Genomic DNA, 26,861 nt, shown 5'->3' with positions numbered 1-26,861 from the left:
CACATTTTGTCCAAGGAAAATAATCACTGATAGGAGTTGGGGTCAGGGACCCCATAGTTTTTAAAAAGTTCCAAAACAACCAGAAATGCAGCAGCAAGGCCAGGAGAACTCCCCAACTGAACTTCAACACTGAACTTGTAATATTGAAGTATAATCCAATAAACTCTCAACTGATCCTCATATTAAAAACAACGATCCCCCCACTTAAATTTGGAAAAGGAACCGTATCACGCGTCCGCTTTAACCTGCAATCCCACGCCTACGTAACCGGGAATAACGCCCACTGACTTTACTTTTAGGTGGGTGACCGCATTGGTCAGTACTAGAAGAGCAAGATTTGGGCACTTTAAAGACCAACTAGATTACCAAGATATGGGCTTTCGAGAGTCAGAGCACCTTTCGTCAGTTACTTTCGGACCTTGTTTACCTTCCCTTTCAATGGACCCGTTCGACTGATAACCTAACGTGTTGGCTGCCCACCACTATTGTTTCCTCTTTCTTGGCTCCTAACACGGAGTAGGCGGCACCACGGAGGTGCCCCGGAAGCGGAACTTGGTTTTTAAAGGAAAATGGTGACTCCGTAGGCTCCGTGCAGTGGTGACGTGACACTCGCCTCGGTTCCTTGGCTGGGGGAATGGAGATGAGGGAGCTGGTGGGACCGGCTGGGCTCTAGTCAGCGGCTTCCGAGGGCGGCTCTGAGGGTCGAGACTAGCCGTTGCGCGGCCCTCGCAGTAGAGCCAGGGCGCCGCTGCAGAGGCGAAACTCTTCTGTTCCCGGTGAGTTCCTGTGCGGGGTGGTGGGAGAGTTGCTGGACGCTCTTCCTTCCCCCAGGGTCACCACTCGGCTGTGTTTTCCCCGCTTTGGGTCCAGGTGACTCCTGTCGTCTTGGCCAGCTTGTAACGGCTGGACTTGAAAGGAGCGCCTCTGCTGTCGTGACACCATAATGTGCCCCAGTGAACTAGCAACGGCGCAGTAGCGTTTGCGCGGTGTCGGTGCTCAAGTCCTCGGATCAGCTGGGATGCTATGATTTCTCTTCTAACCCGTGTGGATAGTGCCTTCCCCTTCATTTTTCCTTCGCAATTCGGGGATGAGAGATGGCATTGAAAACAGATTTTTTGGAATTCAGCCTTGCTGGGCTGTAAGCACTGGTTGCTGATAGGGTTTCTCACGATGGCTTTTTTCTTAATATCTCCATGAACTTTGCCATGTCACTTGCAACGTACAATGCAGTTTTCTTCTAGCTGAACTTGGACAGGAAACTAGTGTGTATGGGAGCTTCCCAACTTGTGGGGTTTGGGGCGGATTTTTGTAATTATCCTGCAACTCAGTTCGTAGCTATTGGCTCTTTTAGAGGAATTCAGGATGTTTGATAATTCAAACCTTTGGGCCAGAGACTAGAGTCAGACCTGTTTTTTCTTGATACCTATGTAATATGTGCCTTGATCATTTAAGCAGAGCCCCATATTAAGCTTTCAGTTTCTCCTTCTACTGCTTCAACTATGGGAGAATACTCACCAGCTATTTAAAGTTAGTGGACAATTGTATCAGTTCTTTCATATTCACTGGTATACCAAATATAAAGGGAAGAAAACATGTCAACAGAAGTGTTAGTCAGCAGGGAAGTAAGTCACAAAGAATGTGGTTTACTGGCCTTGTTCGCTCTTTTAACTAGAAGGAAAACTGAATGGATCCTAAAGCAGTTTCCTGCTTGGTAGAAGCTGAGATGGAATGGGAGTTTTGCTTACCTCTTTGTTGATGTTGCTTGCTATTTCTACTGTGTTTTTTTAAAATGTGGAGATACCCATATGATCATGTTAAAACGACCTGTTGAATGCACATGTTATTCTCCCATAGTGATTGATTTCTGTTTTCCCTCTTCTTTTTTTGTTATAGTTCATAATTAATGAAAAAAATTATCATTCATGTTAAAATTCCTTTGTGCTTTGAAGAGTCATATTTTTGCTTTTAATGATTTTAAGCAAGTCATTATAATGTTGCACACCAAATTATACTTAGTGTTAAATTTTCTTTTAAAATTTACCTAAGTTCCTAGAAATATTTGTGAAACTTCTTTAAATGTTGATTTATTGCTAGTGTTCTCATACCTTTGAGTCTAATTTATACTGCACTTGAATTCGCTTGCTTGTTATGTTTATCTTTTTCAGTCAGCCCTGTGATGTAGAATCTAGAGACTCTCTTTAGAAAGAGAATCAACATTATTAAAAATACTAGATAATACTAAAAAATCTAAAACCAGAGTTATTCATTCTGTATGTACAGCACTTATATTTCACCCTTCCTCCAAATTTCTTCAGGTGAGATGTGACTGGCCCAAGGGCACACAGGAAACTTAAATCATGAGCAGAGACTTGGCTTTCAGATTATATGGCAAAGTTGAACAAGGGTCTAAATAGGAGTGCCAGTTGTGATCAGAATTTTGATTTGGTTTATCTGTAAGGAAAACCGCCAGTATGCTCCATCACAGGAGTAATCTGTTGAATAATTTCATTTATATCTTGAGGCGTCATTGATTTATGATATTTGATAGAAGAATAGAATGGGTTCTGGAAAATTGCTTTCTGGTATTTCTGATTAAATATTCCTGTCATTGTGCAGTGATTATAGAGGGAGGGAAGCTTTCTGGGTCATGTATAGAATTCAAGCCAAAGTAGGATTGGGGGGAAGTAAAGCTTTGATATCATATTGAACACAAGTAATAATGACCCTCTCAAGTTCTTATTTCAAGCATGAATTTTGACTGCATCTTTAGGTATGTTAGCTTCTCTTGCCAGTGAAAAACGGCAGTATCAGTAGGAACAGCTTCCAGGGCATATATTTCACTGTTACTCTTGTTGAGTAGTTTCATGTGGAATAAAAAGCCATGTACTAATTCTGAAAACAGTTTCATGTTCTTAGAACTAACATGTCAACTCACGTATGAGAAGGAGCATAAGGTACAACTAATGTTCTTCTAATGTTTTTACAGATTGCATTTGAATTGTTGTCACAGCTGCCAAAATGGTTTTAGCAGATCTTGGGAGAAAAATAACCTCAGCGTTGCGCTCTCTGAGCAATGCTACAATTATCAATGAAGAGGTATGTAACCATCATCCATGTGATATATTTATAATAGCTGACTAGGAGGCAAAAATTGCCAGAAGGGCACTGTCATGATTAATTTGGTCTTCAAAAAAGTTGGTGATATGGAAGTAATAAAGTTGAAATTGAGCAAATTATTTATAAGGTCAAAATTTCTTAAAAACTGACTTTGTGGAAGTTCTTGTTGTATTGAAAAACTGACTTCGTGGAAGTTCTTGTTGCATGAAGCCATTCCATAAGTCACACAGTCACATGCTTCCATACTCTAACATCCAGAGAAGAGAAATGTATAATAGCACTTTGTTTGTTTGTTAGTTGCAGGTGATGTGTTGATGCAGTTCAGCACTGTGACTGTATGACCTGTGCTTACATTCCTCCCAATCCTGTGCATATGTCTTGTTGTTGGAGACATCAACCTAATAATTGTGCCTATTTTTCTAGCAATGTGTGATCCTGTTATCTAGTTCCATTTACTAATTGGTTAGGCTTGCATCCTCTTGTTGGGATAGTCTAAAAAATGTTTGTTTTGTTTTCCATCTTGCCTCTTTTCAGCTGTTTCTCAGTCTGCTTGGCTGAACAATAGTAAACTGATAATTTTCTACAGCATTTTCTGTCTAATAAATGTTATCACTTTGAAAACTCAGTGGAATATCATCATCATCTAATTTCCAAGTGGCCATGACATGCAGATACTTTGAATCAGGCCTGCTTGGAGACAAAATAGATGCTTTTACAAACTAGAGGGACCCTCCAGGTTTACAGAAAAATCTGAAAATCAAGAAAAAATACACCAGGGGTTTAACACCCCCCCCCCCAAGAAAACAATAATGTGTGGTGTGTGCATGCACAAATTACCTCCTCACAATTCATTGTGATGGAGGCCAGGACTTGTGCACGGTCCGGTAAAGGTGGTGATGGGAGGAGGAAAAAAATGAGCAGCAAGGCTGGGGTTGGTGGAGGGAACACCAGCTGTACAGAAGATGAGGTTAGGCCAGAGTGATGACCTATTGCCTCAGCAAAGCTAGGGCACTCCCCGCCCCTTTTACTTTGACTGGGCCTTCCGTGGCTTGCAGGCTGCTCTTACAACTGCTGCCTCTTCTGGAAGATGAAAAGACAGTCCTCTTACCTTGTGCTTGGGCTGCCAGGCTCCTTCCCCACTAGAAAGCTGGGATGGATGGATAAAGCTGTCATGTGGGGTGCAGGCAGCAGAAGCACAGAAAAGTGTGTTTGTCTTTAGTCCTGCTCCTTTGGGTGTCTCACCTCTGACCCATCTTGTCCTGGCTGGCCCTTCCCTGGCAGTGGAAGTAGCCTGCAGGCCACTCTTGCAACCATTGCTGCCTCTTCTGGAAGGGCCAAAGAGGGAAAGGTGTTCGCTATGATGGCAGAGTAAAAGACTGTTGGGACTGCCATGCTCCTTCCCAACTGCAATGTGCCAAAGCACAAACATGGAAGGAAGAGCCCAGAGAGCCCTTCGCCCTTTCTCCTTTCACCCCCAGTGCTTAGTTTTCAAATGGTCCTGGCAGGTCCCCCCCACCCACAGTTCTCTCAGGGCTCCCTTGATGGTAAAGATGGTGATGCCACTATTGGTGTGTATGGTGCTTTATGGAGTGCAACAAGATGAGTCCTTGCCCCAAAGATACCGCAGTCTAAATTTTAAGATAGAGAATGAAGTAAGGGGAGGCAGAGATAAACGGGAAGAATAAACATTTAATTAAATGTGCTTGTTAGGTTCAGAAGGGGGAGTGGAGGCCTAACAGTGTAACCCTAAAAACACTTCCCTGGGAGTAAGCCCAAATGAATAGAACTTCTTAGTTTTGCATCATAAGTTGTTTTGCCAAAGGATTTGCAGAAATGCAGTGGTTTTTTTCTGAAATGTCTTTTTTTTCCTTACAAGGTTTTAAATGCTATGTTAAAAGAAGTATGTACGGCATTGTTGGAAGCTGATGTCAACATCAAGTTAGTAAAACAACTGAGAGAAAATGTCAAGTAAGTTAATTGAGCAATGAAGCATATTGGTAGGTTTACCTTAAAATATGTAATTAGAATGCTAAAGTGGTAGATTTATTTCTCTCTGTATGCTGGCTTATCTGCCCAGAGAGGTGGTGCATGCAGCTTTTTGCATTTCTTGATTTCATACCTAACTTAAAACAGTTATTTTGATATCTTTAAAGATTTGTGTATATTTATCAAAGAAGTGTTCCGTTGATCTAGAATGGATTTTCTCTGCAAAACTAAAATTTTGCTTACATGTTGCAATACAGCACTTATAAAAATGTAATGTATAACCCTACTAGAATTGATTTTAAAATATGGGTTCAAACCTCATCTCCTGTTGCTGGAACAGTAATTCTGTCAACTGGGATGAGATTTCTTTTTGCCAGTTTTCCCCAACATCACCACTAAACAAGCTCCCACAATAGGCCCAGCGCTGTTTCTAGGAAAGTTCAGTTCCTTAATTGTAGCTTCATAGACAGGAGTGTAGTTCCATCTCATAGTGTGTCATCCTCCTTTCTAACCCCGCTCCTGGGGAGTGAAAAGTATTTTTGATTGTACAACAGAGGTTCCTTGATTTTCAGCTGCAGCCTCTTGGAGCATTTCTGAGGGCCTTCTGGCTATCAGGAGTGGCTTTTCAGGTGGAAAGAGGAGGCAAGAAACATTCACTCTGTGCTTAGTGTCAAGGGAAACTTACTGGATGTAAAAAGTGCTGATAATGCACACATTAAAGGTATTAATCTGACTGTGTAATGTGAACGAGTATATTGTCTTTTGTCTATGAAATAAGTTGTGTAAAAATCTTTTGCCATAGAATGATTGTAAGCTGGCACTAAGTTCTCACAGTATACTTCGTTAACACAAATCAGCTTGTTTTCTGAAGCCCCTTGAATTTAGAGGTATTTTTAGGTCAGCATATGAAGGTTGTGACATGATCATATATTGATTTTTATGTATTTTGTAGATCTGCTATCGATCTTGAAGAGATGGCTTCTGGTCTCAACAAAAGGAAAATGATTCAGCATGCTGTCTTTAAAGAACTGGTTAAGGTAAAATGTATAGCATTTACAGTGGAATTTTAAGGATCCTTTTTCTGAGGAATAAGTTCCTATGAGTAGGATTCTGAGTAGACCAGTTTAAGATTACTTTACTAGTCTTATTTTTTTTTCTAATCCATATATATTTATTTAATTCTGACAAGCACTTTTTATTTTTCTTACCAGTTACAGTTAATTTTTTTCCGACTGTCTTTCAACAGTATAATCTTGGAGATAGCTTGAAGTAAAAAAGTATCCTGTTGTCTTCCTCATGCCCTTGTTCTGATATGAGCAATCATGGAAAAATCATGCTTAGATTATGGGTACTTGTATTTTTACTAAGGCATGATATTACAAAAAACTGGTTATTTTACATAATGATATAGCATTTGTTTTGATCCAGTTATTTTACATGTAAATGTATATTGATTACTGAAATGGTTTCCTTTAGTCTGGCTTGAGGAGTGGATAACTACAAAGTCTTCTGGCTTGGTCCCAAGTTGTACAAACTCAGTTGAGACATAATACCAAACCACAGTTGGTGAAGCTTAATTTTGGATGGTGTGATGGAATGGTATGAGAGATGGTGCCATGATTTTTAGTGTGTGGGATAGGGGCAGAGTTGGTGGGGGGGGGGAAGCAGGCCGGGTAAGGGGAAGGGACAGCAGATATCTGTATGCTGTTGCCCTTTCTGGCTCTTCTTCTCCAAAGTAATATTGGTAGCCATGTCTACAATCTGCCAGGCTATAAAATCCTGCTGCTAAATATCAGTTAAGTCACAGGAAAAACAGCAGCCATTCAGGTTTTAATCCTGGATGTCCTGGCATGTATCACTGAGACTCTGTTGGGGACTTGGGGAAGTGTTAACCTCTTCCAACTGGGTTGCCCAGGATACTCAGTGATACATTCGTATAGGTCTGGTGGGCAGGGAAGTGGAGTTGCTGTAGCCTATAAGGACACTCTCCCCATAGCATGGTGCCATACCCAGATTACTTCTAGTTTTGAAATTGTGTATCTAATGTTGGGATTGAGAGACAGGATTGGGATTTTGCAGAAGTACTGCTCACGATGCTGCCTAACAGACTTCGTGCCTGAGTCGACAGAGGTGGCCTTGGGCATGGTGTTGAAGACCTCTAGACTGGTTGTTCTGGGGGACTTCCAGCTGAGACTGTCTTGTCGGGAGTAGCTCTATTACAACTATGGGCCTGTCTCAGTCCTACACATTGTGCAGGTCATACTCTTGATTTGGTATTTTGCTCTGGGCAGAAACGATGAGGTCTGAGAGTGGAGGAATTGAATATGGTTCCTTTGTCATGAACAGAACACTATTTGCTCAAGGTTAGACTTACAGGGCTACCAACACTCTGCATGGTTGGGAGATGTATTAAAATGACCCCCACTCCAAAGCCAAATAGATCTGACTGGCCAGTTTGGTGTAGTGGTTAAGAGTGCTGGGACTCTAATCTGGAGAGCTGGGTTTGATTCCTCACTCTTCCACTTGAAGTCAGCTGGGTGACCTTGGGTCAGTCACAGCTCTTCTAGAGATCTCTCAGCCCCACCCACCTCACAAGGCGATTTTTGTGTGGATAATAGTAACATACTTTGTAAACCTCTCTGAGTAGGTGTTAAATTGTCCTGAAGGGCGGTATATAAATTGAATGTTGTTGTTGCTGATGGTTCTAGGTCTGAGAGGTAGTTAATGCCTTCTTGAGAGATGGGGTAATTGTCCAGACTTGAAATACTCTGTGATATGCCCATTACTTAAGAAGCCTTCCTTGGACCCAGGAGATCTCAACAACTATCGACAAGTCTCAGATGTTCCATTCTTGAGCAAGGTGATTGAGCAGGTGGTGTCTGGACAACTGCAAGCATTCCTTGATGAAGCAAATTGTTGAAACCTTTCCAATCTGGTTATGGGACTGAAACAGGCTTGGTTGCACTGGACAGAGGGAGTGTGACTCTTGATTCTCCTGGATCTCTCAGCTGCTTTCAGTACCAATGATCATGGTATCCTCCTGGACCACCTTTCCCTTCTGAAACTGGGATGCATTGTTTTGTGGTAGTTCTAGTCCTACCCTTGAGTATAGGTTTCAGAAGGTGGTGCAGGGGAACTGCTGTTTACCCCTTTGACCTGTGGGGTTCTGCAAGATTCCTCCTTATCCCCTGTGCTCTTTAGAATCAACATGAAGCCACTGGGTGAGGGCATCCAGAGATTTGGGCTGGGATGTCACCAATATGCAGATGACATTCAGCTCTATCTCATGCTTCTGGACAACCCCAGGGAGACTGTAGAAACCCTGAACTGCTGGATACAGTTTTAGAGTGGATGCATGCTAATAAACTGAAACTTAATTCTGGCAAGATGGAAGTGCTACTGGTGAGCAGAAAGTCTGACCTGGAATTTAAGGTGTCACGCATTCTGGATAGAGTTGAAGCAACAGATCCATAGTTTGGGTGTACTCTTGGATCAAGGTCTATAAGCAGGTAGCAGCTGTGGCTAGGAGTGTCTTTTACCAGCTTGGATTGGTTAGCCAGCTGCAGCCTTTCTTGGGCATGTCTGATCACTGTAATGCATGCCCTGGCTTCATCTAGATTAGATTATTGCAATGTACATAGGGCTACCCTTGAAAAGTGTTTGGAAACTTCAGTTGATGCAGAATGGTACATTCGGGATGTTGACTGGAGTGAGTCATAAGAACCATATCACTCCAGCCTTGAGCCAGCCACAGTGGTTCACATTTTATTTCCAGACATAATTCAAGGTGCTGATGTTGGCCTTTAAAGCCCTATATGGTTTAGGACCAACATACTTAAAGGGCTACCTACTGCTTTATGAACCTACCCTACCACTTCAGTCATCTTCCAAGGCCCTGCTTTGGGTGCCCTGCCTTCTGAGATTAGGCAGGTGGTAGTAGCCTGGGAGAGGGGCTTCTCTGCCATGGCACCAAAACTCTGGAAGTCTCTCCCCAGGGAGTTTAGTCTGTCCCCTTCTGTTGCCATCTTCTGCTAGTTGGTGAAGACTTTTTATTTTGTTTGGCATTTTCTTAGTGAGCCCTTCTCCCTCATCAATGTTTTATTTGTTGTTTTGTGTGTATTTTAGCTCTTGTTTTAATGATATGTTTTTGGGTTGGTTTTAATGGTTTTAAATTGTGATTTTATTATGTATGTTTTAATTTGTTAGCTGCCTTGGTGAGGGCAGAAAGCTGGGGTATACATTTTAATGATAAATAAAATAGAACTATAGTTTATCAGCCAGCATTAAGAGACTATGCTCTAACTCTTCTGATGAAATAATGATTTTGCTGCCATTGGCCTGGATCTGGCAATCCATCAACATATGGCACTGGTAGATTCAGACTTTTGCTGTGCACTCACCCCATCAATCCATTCCAACCCCTGAAGTGTTGATCTGTGGGGTTGCAAGAGCTGTATGGACAAACATCCACGTGAGTTGCGGGGAGGACACCTGCCCCCATGTAAATGCATTTCACAGAGGGGGGCTACTTTATGCCATTCCTTTCTGCATCTCTCCCCAATCTGCATGGATTGCTGGATCAGTCTGTATAGTCTGACATGTCTGAACTGTCTTAATAATAAACACTGTTATTGTTTTGTTTGTTGAGGTTCCTGGACCTAGAACCAGAGAGCTGAGCAGACAGAAAAGAATAACAGTAGTGTAAAACTGTGGATTGCCTAATTGTTTGGCTGATACAGTAAGTTCGGGTTCTAAGCTATGGTTAACGTTGCCCAAATCATAGCTTGTTTAAATTAATAAAACTGTTTGTGTTTTACTTCAGCTCTGTAATCCCAGTTCAAATGCCATGAAATGAACTGAGAGCTTACTGGGGCTTTATGCCCCATGTTTCAAAAGCAGCCACATGTGCGGATTAAAAAGCTCCCCCTAAAATTTACAGAGCTTTAGAAGATATCTCAAATGTGATGTGAGGAGGCAGTGGTAGAGTGAAAAGGCCCAGTGTTCAGGTGACAGTCTTTGTACATACCTTTCTGTATCACGTTCACAATATTTTTAGTGTTTAGTAAATGGGTGAAATGGGAGATTGCCAGTTCTCGCCCCATCTTGTTCATTTTTAAAAAAAACCATTCTGCTTCATGGCAGATGATCAAGGAGATCTTGATATACTTTGCAGACTAAATTTCTGATCCTTGTGTTTGTAGATAATGCTTGTCATAAATGTATTGGCTTCTCATGTTAGGCTGAATAATTTTTTTCAGACTGAGAAGCTGAGAACTCAGAGAATTCTTTTCTTTGCATAACAGGAGAACAGCACAACTTTATACATGTTGCTGTTAATACTGGTTGAAGGTCACCCCCTTCTGCTCTTCTGCTGTCAAGAGTGCAGACATTAGTATTAGTGTGCCTGTACTGGGGAAAGCATGCAGCTGTAGGGACTCTGAGGAGATGGGGCAAGGTTACCTACCAGTTCTAACACAGTATCTTAAGAGCTGTGGGAATGGCCTTGTTCAATTAGGGCTGGTACATAGTTGTGCCAGTGTAAAGACAAGATGGAAATGGCTTTAAGAGTCTAGCTGTCTCCTCATTGGCAGCTCCCTTTTTATTATCATCACAGGGTGCAAGTATACCGTGGGATAGGATTGAGATGAAAAAAAAACAAAGTAATGGACATCTCTTGTATACAAAACTGAAAATAAACTTGTTGCAAAAGTGATGATTGAAATCATTTGCATCTACAAAGTGAAGACTTTTCAAAACTTCTGGAATTACTTTGCATTCTTGGCAGCTGTTTTGCACTCCTGAAAATTGGCTATTCAGCATGCATGTACACTTTTGCTTTACAGCTTGTAGATCCAGGAGTCAAAGCCTGGACACCAACGAAAGGAAAACAAAACATCATAATGTTTGTAGGACTACAGGGAAGTGGTAAAACAACATCATGTTCTAAGGTAAAATGCTTTAGCACAGTGTATAATTCTGGCTTTTTTCAAGTATAATTTTGGGGCTATAAAGAGCACCAAGTAACATTTTATGATACATGATGAAAAGACTTGGTGTGTGAATGTGACAGAATGTGTGACATGGTTCATCAATAATGGCAGGACAATGCAGAGGCTTCAGTCTTGCTTGTATGAGCTCTACTCCCCTCTACTCCATGCTGAGAGATAATTACTTCCGCGCAAACCATAGCATCCTGTTAACATCCAAACTGGCAAGCTATGGTTTGTACTTGTCTGCAGACCTGGATTCCAAATTTTAGCCTGTTCTCAGGTTAGAATCGCACCTTGCAGGGTGGTGCAAATTAGAGTTTGCTGCAAATTGAAATAACTGTCTTGTTTGTGTAGGAAATGATCAAGCAAACCTTCATACTTCTTCATCAAATAGTGGCAAATCAGGATTTGCCATTGTCTGGGCCATGTCTCTGCCTGTCAATGAACACTCCATAATTGTTCATCGAGAACAATTGCAGTTATGCTTGTTTTGTTTTTGCTGTTGGAGCCTTCCATGGTGTTTGGAAAGTCTCCCAAGTTCTTCAGAGTAGCTCTTCAGGGCACTGTTATAGAAAGGCAGTAGCCAGAAAGCCCAGTTCTGCTTGTGGTTTGTTAAAATAGAGTCTTTAGTTTTAAACTCTTGTGTAAATATGCTTATGGAATCTCACAATATGATGATTGCATAATGTTTTCAATGGTTTTAATATTACATTGGTGTTATATTCTTTATTTTTCAAATTTACAGTTGGCATACTATTACCAGAGGAAAGGTTGGAAGACGTGTTTGATATGTGCAGACACTTACCGAGCAGGTAAATGAGAGCTTGAGTTTTAGCTGTTCACTTTTTGCAGATATACATTGTTCTTCATGACTAATCACCAATACTGCCATTCCACAGGTGCTTTTGACCAGTTAAAACAGAATGCAACAAAAGCAAGGATTCCATTTTATGGGAGGTATGTTTGTTTACTAAATTTTGTAAGGAAAAAAAATCTTATTGATGCATTTTAAGATGATACATGTAGAAGCTCAATGAGTTAAACCAACAAACTTCCATTCTTTAATCATTACATTATTAAGCATGATTTTTAAACCATCTCTTTGTGGTTGTACAGAGAAGCTTAATAACTTTAAATTGATGTCAGTAGGAATCAGGAGCCTGTTTGAGTTCCAGTAGGGCTCTGTGTCAGGATGCTACCTTGCTGCTTCTCTGCATTCCTCCTGCACTATGATACAGATTTTTGCAAGCCTGTCTACAAAAAGAAGTTCTTAAACTGTATATGAGTGAATATTATTTCATTCAGCTTGGCTAAATCTCTGTTCTCCTGACTAGGGCTCTTATGAGTTACTGCTTTGGTACATAGATGCAGAGGAGTTAGCTGTGTTAGTCTGTAGTAGCAAAATCAAAAAGAGTCCAGTAGCACCTTTAACCAATGGTTGTTGTGGGTTTTCCGGGCTGTATTGCCGTGGTCTTGGCATTGTAGTTCCTGACGTTTCGCCAGCAGCTGTGGCTGGCATCTTCAGAGGTGTAGCACCAAAAGACAGAGATCTCTCAGTGTCACAGTGTGGAAAAGATGTTGGCAGGTCATTTGTATCTACTCAGGAGGGGTGGGGTTGAGCTGAGTCATCCTGTAAGAGTTTCCCAGGGTGTGGAATGCTAGTGGCGGGAGGCTTCACTGTATCCTGAGGAGGTTCTTTTGCATATGGATTGGTGCTTGATGTGCTAATCTTCTCTGCAGGGCTATTGTCGAGTATAGGGTGTTTTGTTAGCCTGGTGTTTTTCAGAACTGGAAACCATGCTCTGTTCATTCTTAAGGTTTCTTCTTTCCTGTTGAAGTTTTGCTTATGCTTGTGAATTTCAATGGCTTCCCTGTGCAGTCTGACGAAGTAGTTGGAAGTGTTGTCCAGTATTTTGGTGTCGTGGAATAAGATACTGTGCCCTGTTTGAGTTAGGCTATGTTCAACCACTGCTGATTTTTCAGGTTGTCCAAGTCTGCAGTGTCTTTCATGTTCTTTTATTCTTTTCTGGATGCTACGCTTTGTGGTCCCGATGTAAACTTGTCCACAGCTGCAGGGTATACGGTATACTCCTGCAGAGGTGAGGGGGTCTCTACTGTCTTTTGCTGATCGTAGCATCTGTTGTATTTTTCGGGTGGGTCTGAATACTGCTTGAAGGTTATGCTTTTTCATATGCTTCAGGTTATGCTTCAAGCAGTATTCAGACCCACCCGAAAAATACAACAGATGCTACGACAACCTGAAAAACCTGGACAACCTGAAAAATCAGCAGTGGCTGAACATAGCCTAACTCAAACAGGGCACAGTATCTTATTCCAGGACACCAAAATACTGGACAACACTTCCAACTACTTTGTCAGACTGCACAGGGAAGCCATTGAAATTCACAAGCATAAGCAAAACTTCAACAGGAAAGAAGAAACCTTAAGAATGAACAGAGCATGGTTTCCAGTTCTGAAAAACACCAGGCTAACAAAACACTCTATACTCGACAATAGCCCTGCAGAGAAGATTAGCACATCAAGCACCAATCCATATGCAAAAGAACCTCCTCAGGATACAGTGAAGCCTCCCGCCATTAGCATTCCACACCCTGGGAAACTCTTACAGGATGACTCAGCTCAACCCCACCCCTCCTGAGTAGATACAAATGACCTGCCAACATCTTTTCCACACTGTGACACTGAGAGATCTCTGTCTTTTGGTGCTACACCTCTGAAGATGCCAGCCACAGCTGCTGGCGAAACGTCAGGAACTACAATGCCAAGACCACGGCAATACAGCCCGGAAAACCCACAACAACCATCGTTCTCCGGCCGTGAAAGCCTTCGACAATACACCTTTAACCAACTTTATTGTAGCATAAGCTTTCAAGAATCACAGTTCTCTTTGTCAGATGCATGGAGGGCAAGAAGAAACTGGTCAGATATATAGGTGGAGAGGGGAGGGCGGAGTAGATGCAAACAGTAGCTTCTGATATGGAGATCAGTTTGCTTCTGTTAAGGAAGTCAGTTACTTCTGATAATGAGATAACCATTCATAGTCTCTATTCAATCCCAGCTTGACTGAGTCAAATTTACATATGAATTCCAATTCAGCAGCTTCCCGTTGGATTTTGTTTTTGAAAGGTTTCTGTTGAACTACAGTGACCTTTAAGTCCTTGATGGAATGTCCTGGTAGATTGAAGTGTTCTCCCACTGGTTTCTGGATGTTGCCATTTTTAATGTCAGATTTGTGTCCATTTATTCTTTTGCGTAGAGGTTGGCTGGTTTGTCCAATGTACAGAGCAGATGGACAGTGTTGGCACATGAGGCATATATCACATTGGAGGATGAGCAGTTGTAAGAGACAGAGACAGTGTAGTTGACGCCATTGGGTCCTGTAATTGTATTTCCTGGGTAGATATAAGGGCAGAGCTGGCTTTGGTACACTAGCCCTAGAGTCAGTGCCAATCACTGTATGAGGAAGGAACCAACAACTGTACTTGATACATTGTGATTTGTATGTCTTATACAATGGCATCCTAGGCAGAGTCGCGCCCTTCTAATCTACTGATTTTAATGGACTTCGAAGGCTATAACTGAGCTTAGGGTGGCACTGTTAGAATCTCTGAAAGAGAATAGAACTCTCTCTCCATATTAAAATCCCATGTTTTGATGTATTAATGGTCCAGTGCTTCTGGTAAAATATTTGGTTCCTCTCTTCATTTCTGCTGGTTAACAGGATAGCAGGACTTTGGTATGACTTTGTCCCCAATTTCTTTTTCATTTTTAATGTGTGCATGCTATACTGATTGCAAGCATTACTTTAACTTTATTATTATAGGTTGGAATTCAAAGAGCATATCCTTATGTATCTCAGTGTTATAAAAAAATCCCTTTTTAAAAACTGGCTAGTGTCTGAGATGCCAAAATAAGTTGGCAAGTATCTGCTTATGTGCAAAGAAAACTAGCAGAATAATATCTTCATAGAAAGTAAATCTTTGAGCAGGAATTTAAAGGATGTTTCTCCATTGGAACAGTTACACAGAAATGGACCCTGTCATTATTGCATCAGAAGGTGTCGACAAGTTTAAGAATGAAAATTTTGAAATAATAATTGTTGATACAAGCGGCCGCCACAAGCAGGAAGACTCTCTTTTTGAAGAAATGTTGCAAGTTGCCAATGCCATAGTAAGTAAATACAAAGAATGTTCACTTTCTTAGATTTTGAGTAGCTGGTAGCATACCTGATTTATTGAACATCAGTAGCTCACTAATAAGGCAAACATTTGGAGCTATCATAAATGCTGCATACAGTTAAGTGTGAACAATTTGAAACTGTCCATGTTTTGCTTACTTGTGAAATATTTGTTAGATAGCCGTGCTGGTGTTCTAATTGCCTACTAGAAATGTTTTTTCCTTGAAACTGTTGTAATTTAAGCATGCTTACTCAGAAACAACATCTAACTTCCCTGATGCATGTACATAAGTGTTACACACTGTTAACATCTGTGCCTAAATGGGTCAAATAACCATGAACAGATCTACACACTGCTTGGATAAAGTCTTGCTGATTCATCTTGATGAGAATGAGCTCTGTCAGACTTGGTGGCTATCACTTAGCTTTCAGGCATGAAGGAAACAGGAGGTGGTAAGACATTGGTGCCCATGCCTGGCCATTGTCTGGTCAAAGTTACTAGAGAGTTTGGTGAAAAATACTTAAGCTGCAGCAGGTGGACAAAGTCTGGTCCATGGTGAACAGGGACTTACAGTGCTTTGATACCTGAGTGGGGGGATGCATCCTCTGCCACTGAACAGATTTTCCATGCTACAGCTGTACAAGGCTAACTACCTCTAGCGGTAGTAGTGTAGGTTTGGGCCAAAATATAAGAGACATCCCATAATGCAGGGAAGCATACCCAAGCTAGTGCTAATAGTTGACAAGATAAAAGGAATTGGTGAAAGAATTCCCTTGGAGTTGAGTTGCACCCAAGTGTTGTTGACCAGCTTGGGACACAGTCCTGAGGCTGAATTGGAGTCCAGAGGCTCCTTAGAGAGCAAAAAGATTTTCAGAGTATCAGCTTTCAAGAGTCAAAGATACCATCAGGTATCTGAAGGAGGAAACTTTTAGCTATTTACCTGAAACTGTTGTGAGGGTGCGCCTCTCTCAGCATAAAGTTTCAGTGTACCAGCTGTGAAAAATCAGGCAAGTCTATATAATCATTTTGGGACTTGAGCAAGGGTGGCTTTGCTTAAACAGTGGTATCCAGACAGTGTCTTAACTGGAGGCAGCTATCCCACATGGAAGAGAAACATTAAGTGGAATGAACTGTTCTTACAGACCAGCAATCAGTAAAATCTTGGTTTAATCAGTTTATTTATTCTAATGTCTTCATGATGGAGTGTGGGGAACAAATGGCCTGTTATATGGACCTTGGTATGCTGCTGCATAACTATGCTTATGTAAAGACTAGGGTAAGTTAGAAATGCCCATTTTAAATGGCAAAATGTTGTAAATGGTGCTTTGAAGGCACTTAAAATTACAGAAAACTAAATATAAAATGATATACCTTATACTTGAGGTTAAAGCCTTTGTAAAGAAAGGAGAGTTTAACCCCTTTCTTTCTGTCACTTATATAAACCTTTCTAGCAACCAGATAATATTGTTTATGTGATGGATGCCTCTATTGGTCAAGCCTGTGAAGCTCAAGCAAAGGCCTTCAAAGATAAAGTGGATGTTGCTTCTGTGATTGTGACAAAACTTGATGGTCATGCAAAGGGAGGTGGCGCACTCAGTGCGTAAGTATCATTTCACTTCATCACTGGGCTCTATAATGATCTGTGTAGTTTTTAAAAACCATCTTTATACATTTAAATAGATGCAGAGGAGTTAGCCGTGTTAGTCTGTGGTAGCAAAATCAAAAAGAGTCCAGTAGCACCTTTAAGACTAACCAATTTTATTGTAGCATAAGCTTTCGAGAATCAAGTTCTCTTCGTCAGATGCCTGATACAGATACAGATACAGTATCTGTATCAGGCATCTGATGAAGAGAACTTGATTCTCGAAAGCTTATGCTACAATAAAATTGGTTAGTCTTAAAGGTGCTACTGGACTCTTTTTGATTTTTATACATTTAAATGACTCTGAAAATGCTCACCTAATCTGTTTTCTGTTTTGAACTTTCCCCCTTATGGGGGAAAAAGTATTCAGGGACATTGGCCTGGGTCCTAAATCTTCTTGTTATGAGCACTCCTCTTTGTCCATTGCAGAAGTAGTCCTTTGATGTAGAGTGCATGTTCCTTGGGTGCTATGCATTTCTGCCCATGCAAGACCAATGCTTTCCAATGAGCCAAAAGGTGCCTATCACAAGATAAATGCACTCTTATAGAGGAGGATTTTTTCTGCAATTGGCAAAGTGGTGTACAATAGAAATAAAGTATAAGCCGCATGCCATTGCCTCATGTTTAGCTTTTCTTGCATGCGTAACCTGTTTTTCAACCACAGTTAACTCCCAAAGTAATAAAGAACAATTCAAATCAGATGTTAAGCATATGTTGCAATTCATGGCATGATCCTGTTTCTTTCCTCCAGAAGTAATGGGCTGAAGGAGCTGCAGGGACACTCGGGAGTCAGGACTAGTTGATGGCAAAGATGCCGACTTGCAGAAGTAGTGCTTCCACCTGCCTGTAGGCTCCTCTGGCCCGTGGCAGCTGCTGTCCATGTGTTTCCTTTTAATTTAGTTTCTTTACTGCTTGTTGCAATTGGGGGGAGGGGTGCCTCTCTTTTGTAAACGGAATGCATTTAATATTATCCCGTTTTTTTTCCGGATTAGCCACAGTGACACATTTGCACTGTGCAATTAGTATTAGATATGCAACACTAAAAGTAGCCATTATTTGATGTAAGACTATGAATTTAAGCAGGCATATTGTTGAGTTAGATTGTGTGATTTAATAATCTAAAAAATGAACAGATTAATGTGAAAACGGTATCTGGAAGTTTTCAGTTCCTAATTCTTTTATCATATACTCTGCTCCTGATTGACTTACTGTGTAACTTCTTCATTGTAGAGTTGCTGCCACTAAAAGTCCAATAATTTTTATTGGTACTGGAGAGCACATAGATGACTTCGAACCTTTTAAAACGCAACCTTTTATCAGCAAACTTCTTGGTATGTATTAACTGTTGATGACACGGTTGTTTGCGCCAAAATTGTGATTCTTCTGATTGCATGTCTTGTAAAATGATGATGTTTCTGTCCATTATTGAAGGCAGCTTTTTTGTTTTCCAGGCATGGGAGATATTGAAGGATTGATAGATAAAGTAAATGAATTGAAATTAGATGACAATGAGGCACTCATAGAGAAATTAAAACATGGTAAGTTTCACCAAAAATGTACTAATATGCTGTTTAGCATTTTAACAGTCATCATCAAAAACAGATTTAGAAATAGTAGATGATAAGCAGCATAATGATGGTTAAATTATTACATGTGTAACCTGGTTTCCCATTTTTGTTGCATTTTAGGTCAATTTACATTGAGAGACATGTATGAACAGTTCCAAAACATCATGAAAATGGGACCCTTCAGTCAAATCTTGGTAACTTTGGCTGAAGATTTATTATCTTACCATTTTAGAAAACAATTTTAATATTTTGTTATTGTTGTATTGGACCTGTGACTTAGCTTCTGAATCAAAATACTCAAAAGAATAGGTTGTATTTAAAGGTTGCATAAAAACACTTGCAAAGCGCTTGAAAGTAATTTCAACAATGTCTTTTTTTTGGTAGGGTATGATCCCTGGTTTTGGAACAGATTTTATGAGTAAAGGCAATGAACAAGAATCTATGGCAAGACTAAAAAAATTGATGACTATAATGGACAGTATGAATGATCAAGGTAAAGTTTCTAGTAATTTAAAAAATGACAAAGCAGTGTTGGGCTGCATTAATTATAAAAGCTCTAAGTGAATAGAACTTTTTACTTATAGCTGAGCAAACATAAATCTTAAATGTTGTAGTTAACATATTAGAGATTGCATGTACATTTTGATAAAATATCAACCTGGTAATATTTTGTGGTATTTACTGTTTTAAAAAATGAGGTTTGTAGCTTTTATTATTGGAAATATAGTGGCAAAACGCAATGTTGATATTGCCTTGGATCCTAATACTTGCTTCTGTATGTGCTTTCCTTGTCTATAATGGAGCTGGTCCTCTACTGCTCAGTGCATTCCTCTGGAGGTGAGTGCTTTTGGGCTCATTGAAAGACGATGCCCTGGCATGAGTGGAAGCTCCTGGTGCTAGAGGAAGGTGCTTTGTAGTGGAGGACTGCTTCTGCAGTGGAAAAAAGTACAATGCAAAGTGGAAGCGAGGTTTAGGATCCAAGTCATTAATGTTAAATAGGTAATCTAGACACTAAATTGCTAGGAGAAAATTCTGATATATTTGAATAGTGTTGAATTAGTTGATCCTTCTTCACTTGCTTCTGATTGTAGAACTCGATAGTACAGATGGGGCCAAAGTGTTCAGTAAACAACCAGGAAGAATACAGAGAGTAGCAAGAGGTTCTGGTGTTTCAACTAGAGATGTTCAAGAACTCCTGACACAGTACACAAAATTTGCACAAATGGTGAAAAAGATGGGAGGCATCAAAGGACTCTTCAAAGGTAAGAATCTTATGTAACAACTGAATTATAATGAATCAGTAGCTTAGTTCTAGAAACATTTCTAGACTAATGTGAAAACCACTGATGCAGCTTGCTTTGTGTTTGTGGATTTGCTTTTGAAAAGGAATATCATGAACATCCTCATATAGAAACATGATATAGAAATTGGTAATTAGGTAAACTCTATAACTTAATTTACATGTAGAATCCTTGCTTGTCCTGCAAAAGTAGTGGGTAACATTTCTTCTTAGGATTCCTTCAGAAAGTCCTTTTATCACTGGCTCAGGTTGAACAAGGAGGTTGTGATGGTGATGAAAAGACTATGGTCATCTCTTCTTAAAAGAGAACATGAGACTGAAATTCATCACACACTATTTGTATTAAGCAGTATTTCTAGCTTTGGTTAAATGATCTAGTGGTCAAATTGATGTACAGCTCTTTAATCAGCACTGTGACTTGGATCCTGGGCAGTGCAAATGAAGTTCTGCTTGAGGAAGGCAATTTCCACATCTCCTCCCTCCCCACTGCAGCCTTTTGTGCCCTCTACCCAAAATTGTGCTCCTGTGAGTCAGTGAACCCCACAGAACAGTGGAGGAGCAAAGTGAGAGCCTGCAGCAGGAGGGGAAACCAGCAAAACATTTCCCTTGCCACAAATGAAATGGCACTTCATTGGAAGAATAGCTGTTTTTTTAAAAAAAAAAACGCAAATAGTTGTTAGCCACAGTTTTCTACAGCCTTTATAAACGTTAGTTTTTAATTTGTCAGTAAATTGTCTCTTTATCAGGTCGTGTGCCAGTGTTGTAGGTTAAAATTTCATATTTTCTTATACTAGCACAGGAAGTAGTTATTTCTTCAGTTTATTTTTTTGTTTACTCTCTTTGCCACAATTTAGAACAATTCAAAGGCTCCTCGAGAGTTTAATTGATTTCTAAATCAAAAAGAGTCCAGTAGCACCTTTAAGACTAACCAATTTTATTATAGCATAAGCTTTCGAGAATCAAGTTCTCTTCATCAGATGCCTGATCAAAACTTGGCAGATACAGAAGAGGAGGGGGAAAGAGAGAGAAAGAGAGGAAAGAAGGGGGCATAAATCACAAGAGGACAGAATGCAATTAGCATGGAGGCAATCAAAACATTCCTTTGCTTGGAAATGTAAACATCTCCTTTTGGTGTGCAGTCAGTTTGCTGTTTTAGTTTGTAGCAGTGAAAGTATCCAATTCCTATGTAGTATAAGCCTTTGGTAACCACAGCTCTCCCTGCCAGCTGCATCTGACAAAGAGAACTGTGGTCCCCGAAAGCTCACACCAGGCGTCATTGGGCTCCCCCAGATCACGCCTCTGTAAAGAGAATCTGTTACCTGTGATAATGTGATAACCATTCATAGTCTCTATTCAGTCCCAGCTTGACAGAGTCAAATTTGCATATGAATTCCAATTCAGCAGCCTCCCGTTGGATTTTGTTTTTGAAAGGTTTCTGTTGAACCACAGCGACCTTTAAGTCTTTGGTGGAATGTCCTGGTAGATTGAAGTGTTTTCCCACTGGTTTTTGGACGTTTCCATTTCTAATGTCAGATTTGTGTCCATTTATTCTTTTGCATAGAGGTTGGCTGGTTTGTCCAATGTACAGAGCAGAAGGACATTGTTGGCACATGAGGGCATATATCAGATTGGAGGATGAGCAGCTGTAAGAGCCAGAGACAGTATAGTTGATGCCATTGGGTCCTGTAATTGTATTCCCTGGGTAGATATAGGGGCAGAGCTGGCATCTGGGTCTGTTGCAGGGCCTGGTACCTGTGCTGGTGACTCTGCTGGCCGATTCATGATTGTAAGTGAGAAGTCGTTTAAGATTGGGGGGCTGTCTGTAGGCAAGGAAAGGTCTTCCACCCAGGGCTTCTGAGAGAGAGGTATCATTTTCCAGGATGGGTTGTAGCTCACTGATGATACGTTGGATGGGTTTGAGCTGGGAGCTATAGGTGACAACCAGTGGTGTTCTGTTGTTAGTTCCTTTAGGTTTGTCCTGGAGCAGACTGTTTCTGGGTACTAGTCTGGCCCTGTTGATTTGTTTCTTCACTTCATTTGGTTGGTACTGTAGTCTCAAAAATGCTTGTTGTAAATCTCTTAAGTGTGAGTCTCGGTCAAGAGCATTGGAGCAGATACGGTTGTAACGTAAGGCTTGGCTGTAGACAATAGACCGAGTGGTATGTTTAGGGTGGAAGCTGGAGGCATGTAGATATGAGTATCGGTCTGTTGGTTTCCGGTATAAGGTGGTATTTATTCGTCCATTATGTAGTTGTACAGTGGTGTCCAGGAAGTGTACCTGTTGTGTAGAGTGGTCCAGGCTTAGGTTGATAGTAGGGTGAAAGTTATTGAAGTCCTGATGAAATCTCTCAACGGCTTCCTTGATTTCTGTACAGCTTGTAGAAAATTGACAGTTCAGATCGCTTGTGGAAAAGAATGCAGCAATTGCAGGCGAAACTTAACGTTTTTCTAATCTGTGATTGCCAGTATGCTAATCTGACATTCAAAATTGGGCAGCGTTGGAAAAGCTAGAATTCTGTTATGTTTGCCGCTGCCACCATTCTGCCTTAATTGTTTTTTCTCCTTTTCAGGAGGCGATATGTCAAAGAACGTTAACCCATCCCAGATGGCAAAATTGAACCAACAGATGGCAAAGATGATGGATCCCAGAGTTCTTCATCACATGGGTAATTATTTTTTTCCACTGATCACAAGAGGCTGATGGAGAAGTATGCTCCATGAATTTAGCAGCTTGAACTTTTTTGTGATCATGTAATCTGCATGTTGTCTACCTCTGAAATAACAGAGGCTCAAAAAGAGTTTGTCAGAGTATTTTGTAATATGGCTTCAGTACATCGGGGAGATAATTCAGTCCTAGATGTGGACAGGTTTGCTAAAATAAAACTGTTTTCTCTATTCATCACAATGTTTAGTAGTAAACCAGTTGGTCCCATGTGGATAATGAAAGCCATAAAGCTGGGCCACCCACAAACAATGTAAGGAGTCGAGTAGCACCTTAAAGACTAACAAAATTTATTTCATCTTAAGTTTTCATGAGTCAGAGTTTTCATGAGTCAGAGCTGGCTTTTTCAGATGCAGATGAAAGTACTGGAGAATCAGCACAGTGCCCTGATTATCTCCCGGCACAGGATGTTCATCAGGATGGCCAGGTCTTTTTCAGTCCCAAAACAAGACCTCAAGGGGATAATAGCACCCCGACAAAAAAGGCATTTTTAAGGTTCAGGGAAGCTTTCTTTAGGAATACTCCGGCAACCACCATTTTCAAGGCAGCCAGGACTACTATTCACTGCCTCCCAGATACAATGATCCATTTTTCAACCCCTTCCTGCTAGGTGTTATCAGCCAGCACATATAAGGGCCAAGTATAAACATGGTAGCCACACCTGTCAGCATTCTCAGGCTGCAACAATGGAAAGTTATCCGAGGTAGAACGTTGCAGCAGCACTAATACTGCATTTACACTATAATCAACCTGCAGTCAAGCAGGAGTAGATGTAAGCAACTTTATTTGCTTAGTACACATTACACAGCAAGCATCCAAGGACTTTAAATGAATCATCTTGGAACTCTACATTTAAGAGCCTCTTTATGGTCTTGAAAAATATTGCAGGATGGAATTGAACGGACGTGGTGGTGGCGGCAGAGAAATAGTTTTACCACCACAGAGGAGACTCCAAATGGAGTTCTTGCCTGTGGTCAGATTTGTTCACTCTTCCTCCATTTGCGTTCAACCTGTCACTAGTATACCAGGGAGTCAATCTGGTTTTAGGTAGCGGGAGAAAATGTATAAAAGTGGTTGTGTCTACTGCCTGGGTCATCTTTGTTTTCTAGAGATGAACTAGGGCATCAAATAGAATTGCCAGTCATGTCAACAGAAAAGTTCTATAGGAGTGTCCTGGAATCTATCTGTATTCATTGGGCCTTGAGGGAGGGTCAACCAGACTGGTCCCCAACCCCTGAAGAGATTCTGTGCTAGAGTCTAAACTTTACTAGGTGGCAATTTTGACTTATGACAAAAACACTGTTGGGCTAACCAACTGGGCTAACCAAGAAAACCAAATCCAAAGTTTGACCTGCTGTATGCATAGTGGATATGGCACACCTGACTTCCTGAGTCATGTCAGTTAAGGCAGCCTCGATAAGTCCCCAGGATTATAACTTAAGACTCCTCAAAGCTAGGTCCAAGACTCCATAGACTCAGGTAGAGAGTCTGTTGGGCAATGAAGTTGAAGGTATGCCATCAATCTCCAGTCTATTGCAGATGCTTACCGCTAGATAACAAGCACACATTCAGTCTTTGTTGGACAAAGTGCATGGAGAAAAAGCTGGTATTCTAAGAGACTATGGCCCACATTTTATATTCTGTTCTTGACCACAAGCTGAATTGTTTTTTTTTCAGCTTAACGATTTATATGTACTTTCAAGGTAGTTAGATACTCCACTCCTGTGCCCTTAATACATCCACAAACCTCAGTTTTTATTTTAAGACTCTTATTTCCCAAGTTATTTGCATCTTGAAATCAGAACACACGGTAAAGTTGGGACCCAACATGAGTAACATCTCTGGTATGTTTTATGCACAGCCCCCATTCTGTTTGGAGATTTCACAGTATTTGGTGACTACATGATAAGAACATTGAGGGACAATCACTTGGCTCATTTGGATTGATATGGATCAGGATCCAAAGACCTGCTATAGATGGTATCCAAGGATTTGGGTATGCCCACTAGATAGTTTGATGTTGAAGAGAAGGCCTACCTGCCATTGTTGGAAACTGCTTTGCCATGTGGCATGGGAGGGTTATTGTGTATTATACTATAACGCTTTCTCAGAATGTTAGTATTGTTGTCACTAATTTGTGGTGTCCTATTTATTCTTCTGTTCTAGGTGGCATGGCAGGATTACAGTCAATGATGCGACAGTTTCAACAGGGTGCTGCTGGAAACATGAAAGGCATGATGGGATTCAATAATATGTAAAAAAAGCCTTAATAAACTGACTTGATTACCCATATTTGCTGGAACACCACTAAAAGAATGAATCTCCTTCTTGCAGTGGAGGAGAGTATTAATGCAGCAAGCGATACTTCTGAAACTTTAATTCTAAGAGTTTCTAGATTTGTTTCTAGAAAGTGGTTATATTTTTGCTTAAATTAGTTCCTTTCTGTTTAATTTTGATGTTACATGAAGAGTTCTTAAGTTAAAATTTAAATCATGTACAAAACTAATATTTAGAGGAACTTTTTAATTGCCTCAAATGGCAGCCGTTATATTTGTAAACAATCCAGATCTTTGGTTAATGCCAATATGTCACAAATATACTGTAAAATAAACTTGTGGTTGTAAATGAAGACTTTAAAAATCACATTACTGGATTTCAAGAATAAGCTTCTTGCAAGGAAATGAGCTTTTGACAATGCTCACACCTCCAAATGCCTTTGATTGGTTTTTCCTTCCTTCTTTCCTGGATGCAAGTTTTACAGTTGAGCCACTTCTGTCCTGTTGGGCACCACTAGACTTCAAGGGTTTGAGTCCAGTGACACCTTAGAGACCAACAAGATTTTCATCCAGATCTAGGCTGAGATTTGATGATTCCCACTGCATTTTATTCTAAAGCTCTTTGATGCTCTAACTTCCAGGATCCACTGTCTTGGTAATATAACTCTATGGGGGGAGGCTGCAAAGCTGATTTGTGGTCTTTTGAGTCTTGCATTGAATATATAGCTATGTAATGGGATGGGGGGGACATCGCATCATGTTTTCTTGGCAGACTTTTTGTTACAGGGTGGTTTGCCATTGTCTTCCCCAGTCATCTACATTTTACCCCCAGGAAATTGGGTACTCATTTTACCGACCTCAGAGGGATGGAAGGCTGAGTCAATCTTGAGCCAGCTATTTGAACCCGGCTTCCGCCAGGATCGAACTCAGGTTGTGAGCTGAGCTTGGGCTGCAGTACTGCAGCTTTTTTTACCTTTTAATGGGATAGATCAAATGGTAATTTCCAGAGATAGAAGTGATTGCTTCTCCCATGTCCACAAATGACCTCTGAAATGCTGCAGGGGTGGGGAGCATCCCTAGGAACAGCTTGTGGAGGGTGTGTATGTCAGAGGTATGCTGTAGGAGGGAAGAATCTGTTTTAAAAAATCATCCCCTTATATCTAGCAGAGCCCTCTGTTCCAACCCAGTATCTCCTACATAGCATTTCTCTTGAAGCCAATTATTGTGTTTATCTTCCATGTCCTGGATGAGCTTATTAATTTTTGTTTCCTCCATGTTCAAGGTGTTCAGCATTAATGTTCAGCATTAATCACAGTCAACAAAGTGGTGCTAACACAAATTGTCAAGTCCATTCAGGGTGTCTCATTTCTTTCCCCCTCCTCCAATGAATTGCTGTGTACATCAGTGTGAGCTACAGAATCTATCTGGTACTAGCCACTAGGCTATGGATAATGTATGAGGGATAGACAGTGAGCATTTCTTACTTTGTTTTAGATAAATTTTTCATAAATCAATACACTGTGACTGCAGAGACAGTTCCAAGCAACCCAAATACTTATATTTGGAAGTTCTCAGGGGTGGTTGAACCCAGTAGTCCCTGACCTTGTTGAAACTGTGGATACTTTTGGAATTTTGAAGTCAGATAGCAGCTATCACCCACAAAATGGCTGCCAAAGGGCTGGGGCTAGTCAAACAATTTTGGGAGGTTCTAAACCAAGCATCTTCCTGTTAATGGATGCAGCTGTTTCTGAATGGGTGTACCTTGTAGATACACCTCCTGGCTTGTTTTGAAATACTGCCTGCTCTAATGAGGTGGAAAAAAGCCAGGATTGTTTCTTGCTTTGAGGTAGAGATATTTTAGGGAAGAACAATGTGGCCTCCGCGGTGATCAGTGGTGTAAACTTCTCTTGCTTGAGTGTGTAAACTAGGTTTTTTATCCATCCAAATTTCATATTGATGTCATAGAATAGCTGCTGCTATCCAATTAAAACCAAGTTGAAAAGATTTTCTGTGATTCTACAACCTCATAATAGTAGGGATGAAATTCATGTTCTTTAATAA

The 26,861-nt window shown here is 40.7% G+C and overlaps 1 protein-coding gene across 1 annotated transcript; it reads left to right on the top strand.

Annotated features, from left to right (window-relative positions):
* The first annotated feature begins 557 nt into the window (after positions 1-557).
* SRP54 (signal recognition particle 54) lies at positions 558-25,153 on the top strand. Its single transcript, XM_054970194.1, has 16 exons — positions 558-776; positions 2,987-3,096; positions 4,994-5,085; positions 6,056-6,140; positions 10,947-11,051; positions 11,839-11,905; positions 11,993-12,050; positions 15,134-15,284; positions 16,744-16,892; positions 18,165-18,265; positions 18,386-18,472; positions 18,623-18,696; positions 18,887-18,995; positions 19,594-19,764; positions 22,373-22,468; positions 24,691-25,153. The coding sequence occupies exons 2-16, from the start codon at positions 3,019-3,021 to the stop codon at positions 24,780-24,782; spliced, it is 1,515 nt and encodes a 504-aa protein (XP_054826169.1). The 5' UTR covers positions 558-776; positions 2,987-3,018; the 3' UTR covers positions 24,783-25,153.
* The last annotated feature ends 1,708 nt before the right edge of the window (positions 25,154-26,861 follow it).

The sequence above is a fragment of the Eublepharis macularius genome, chromosome 2, assembly GCF_028583425.1.
Source record: "Eublepharis macularius isolate TG4126 chromosome 2, MPM_Emac_v1.0, whole genome shotgun sequence".
NCBI lineage: Eukaryota > Metazoa > Chordata > Lepidosauria > Squamata > Eublepharidae > Eublepharis > Eublepharis macularius.
This window is presented reverse-complemented; position numbering and strand designations above follow the sequence as displayed.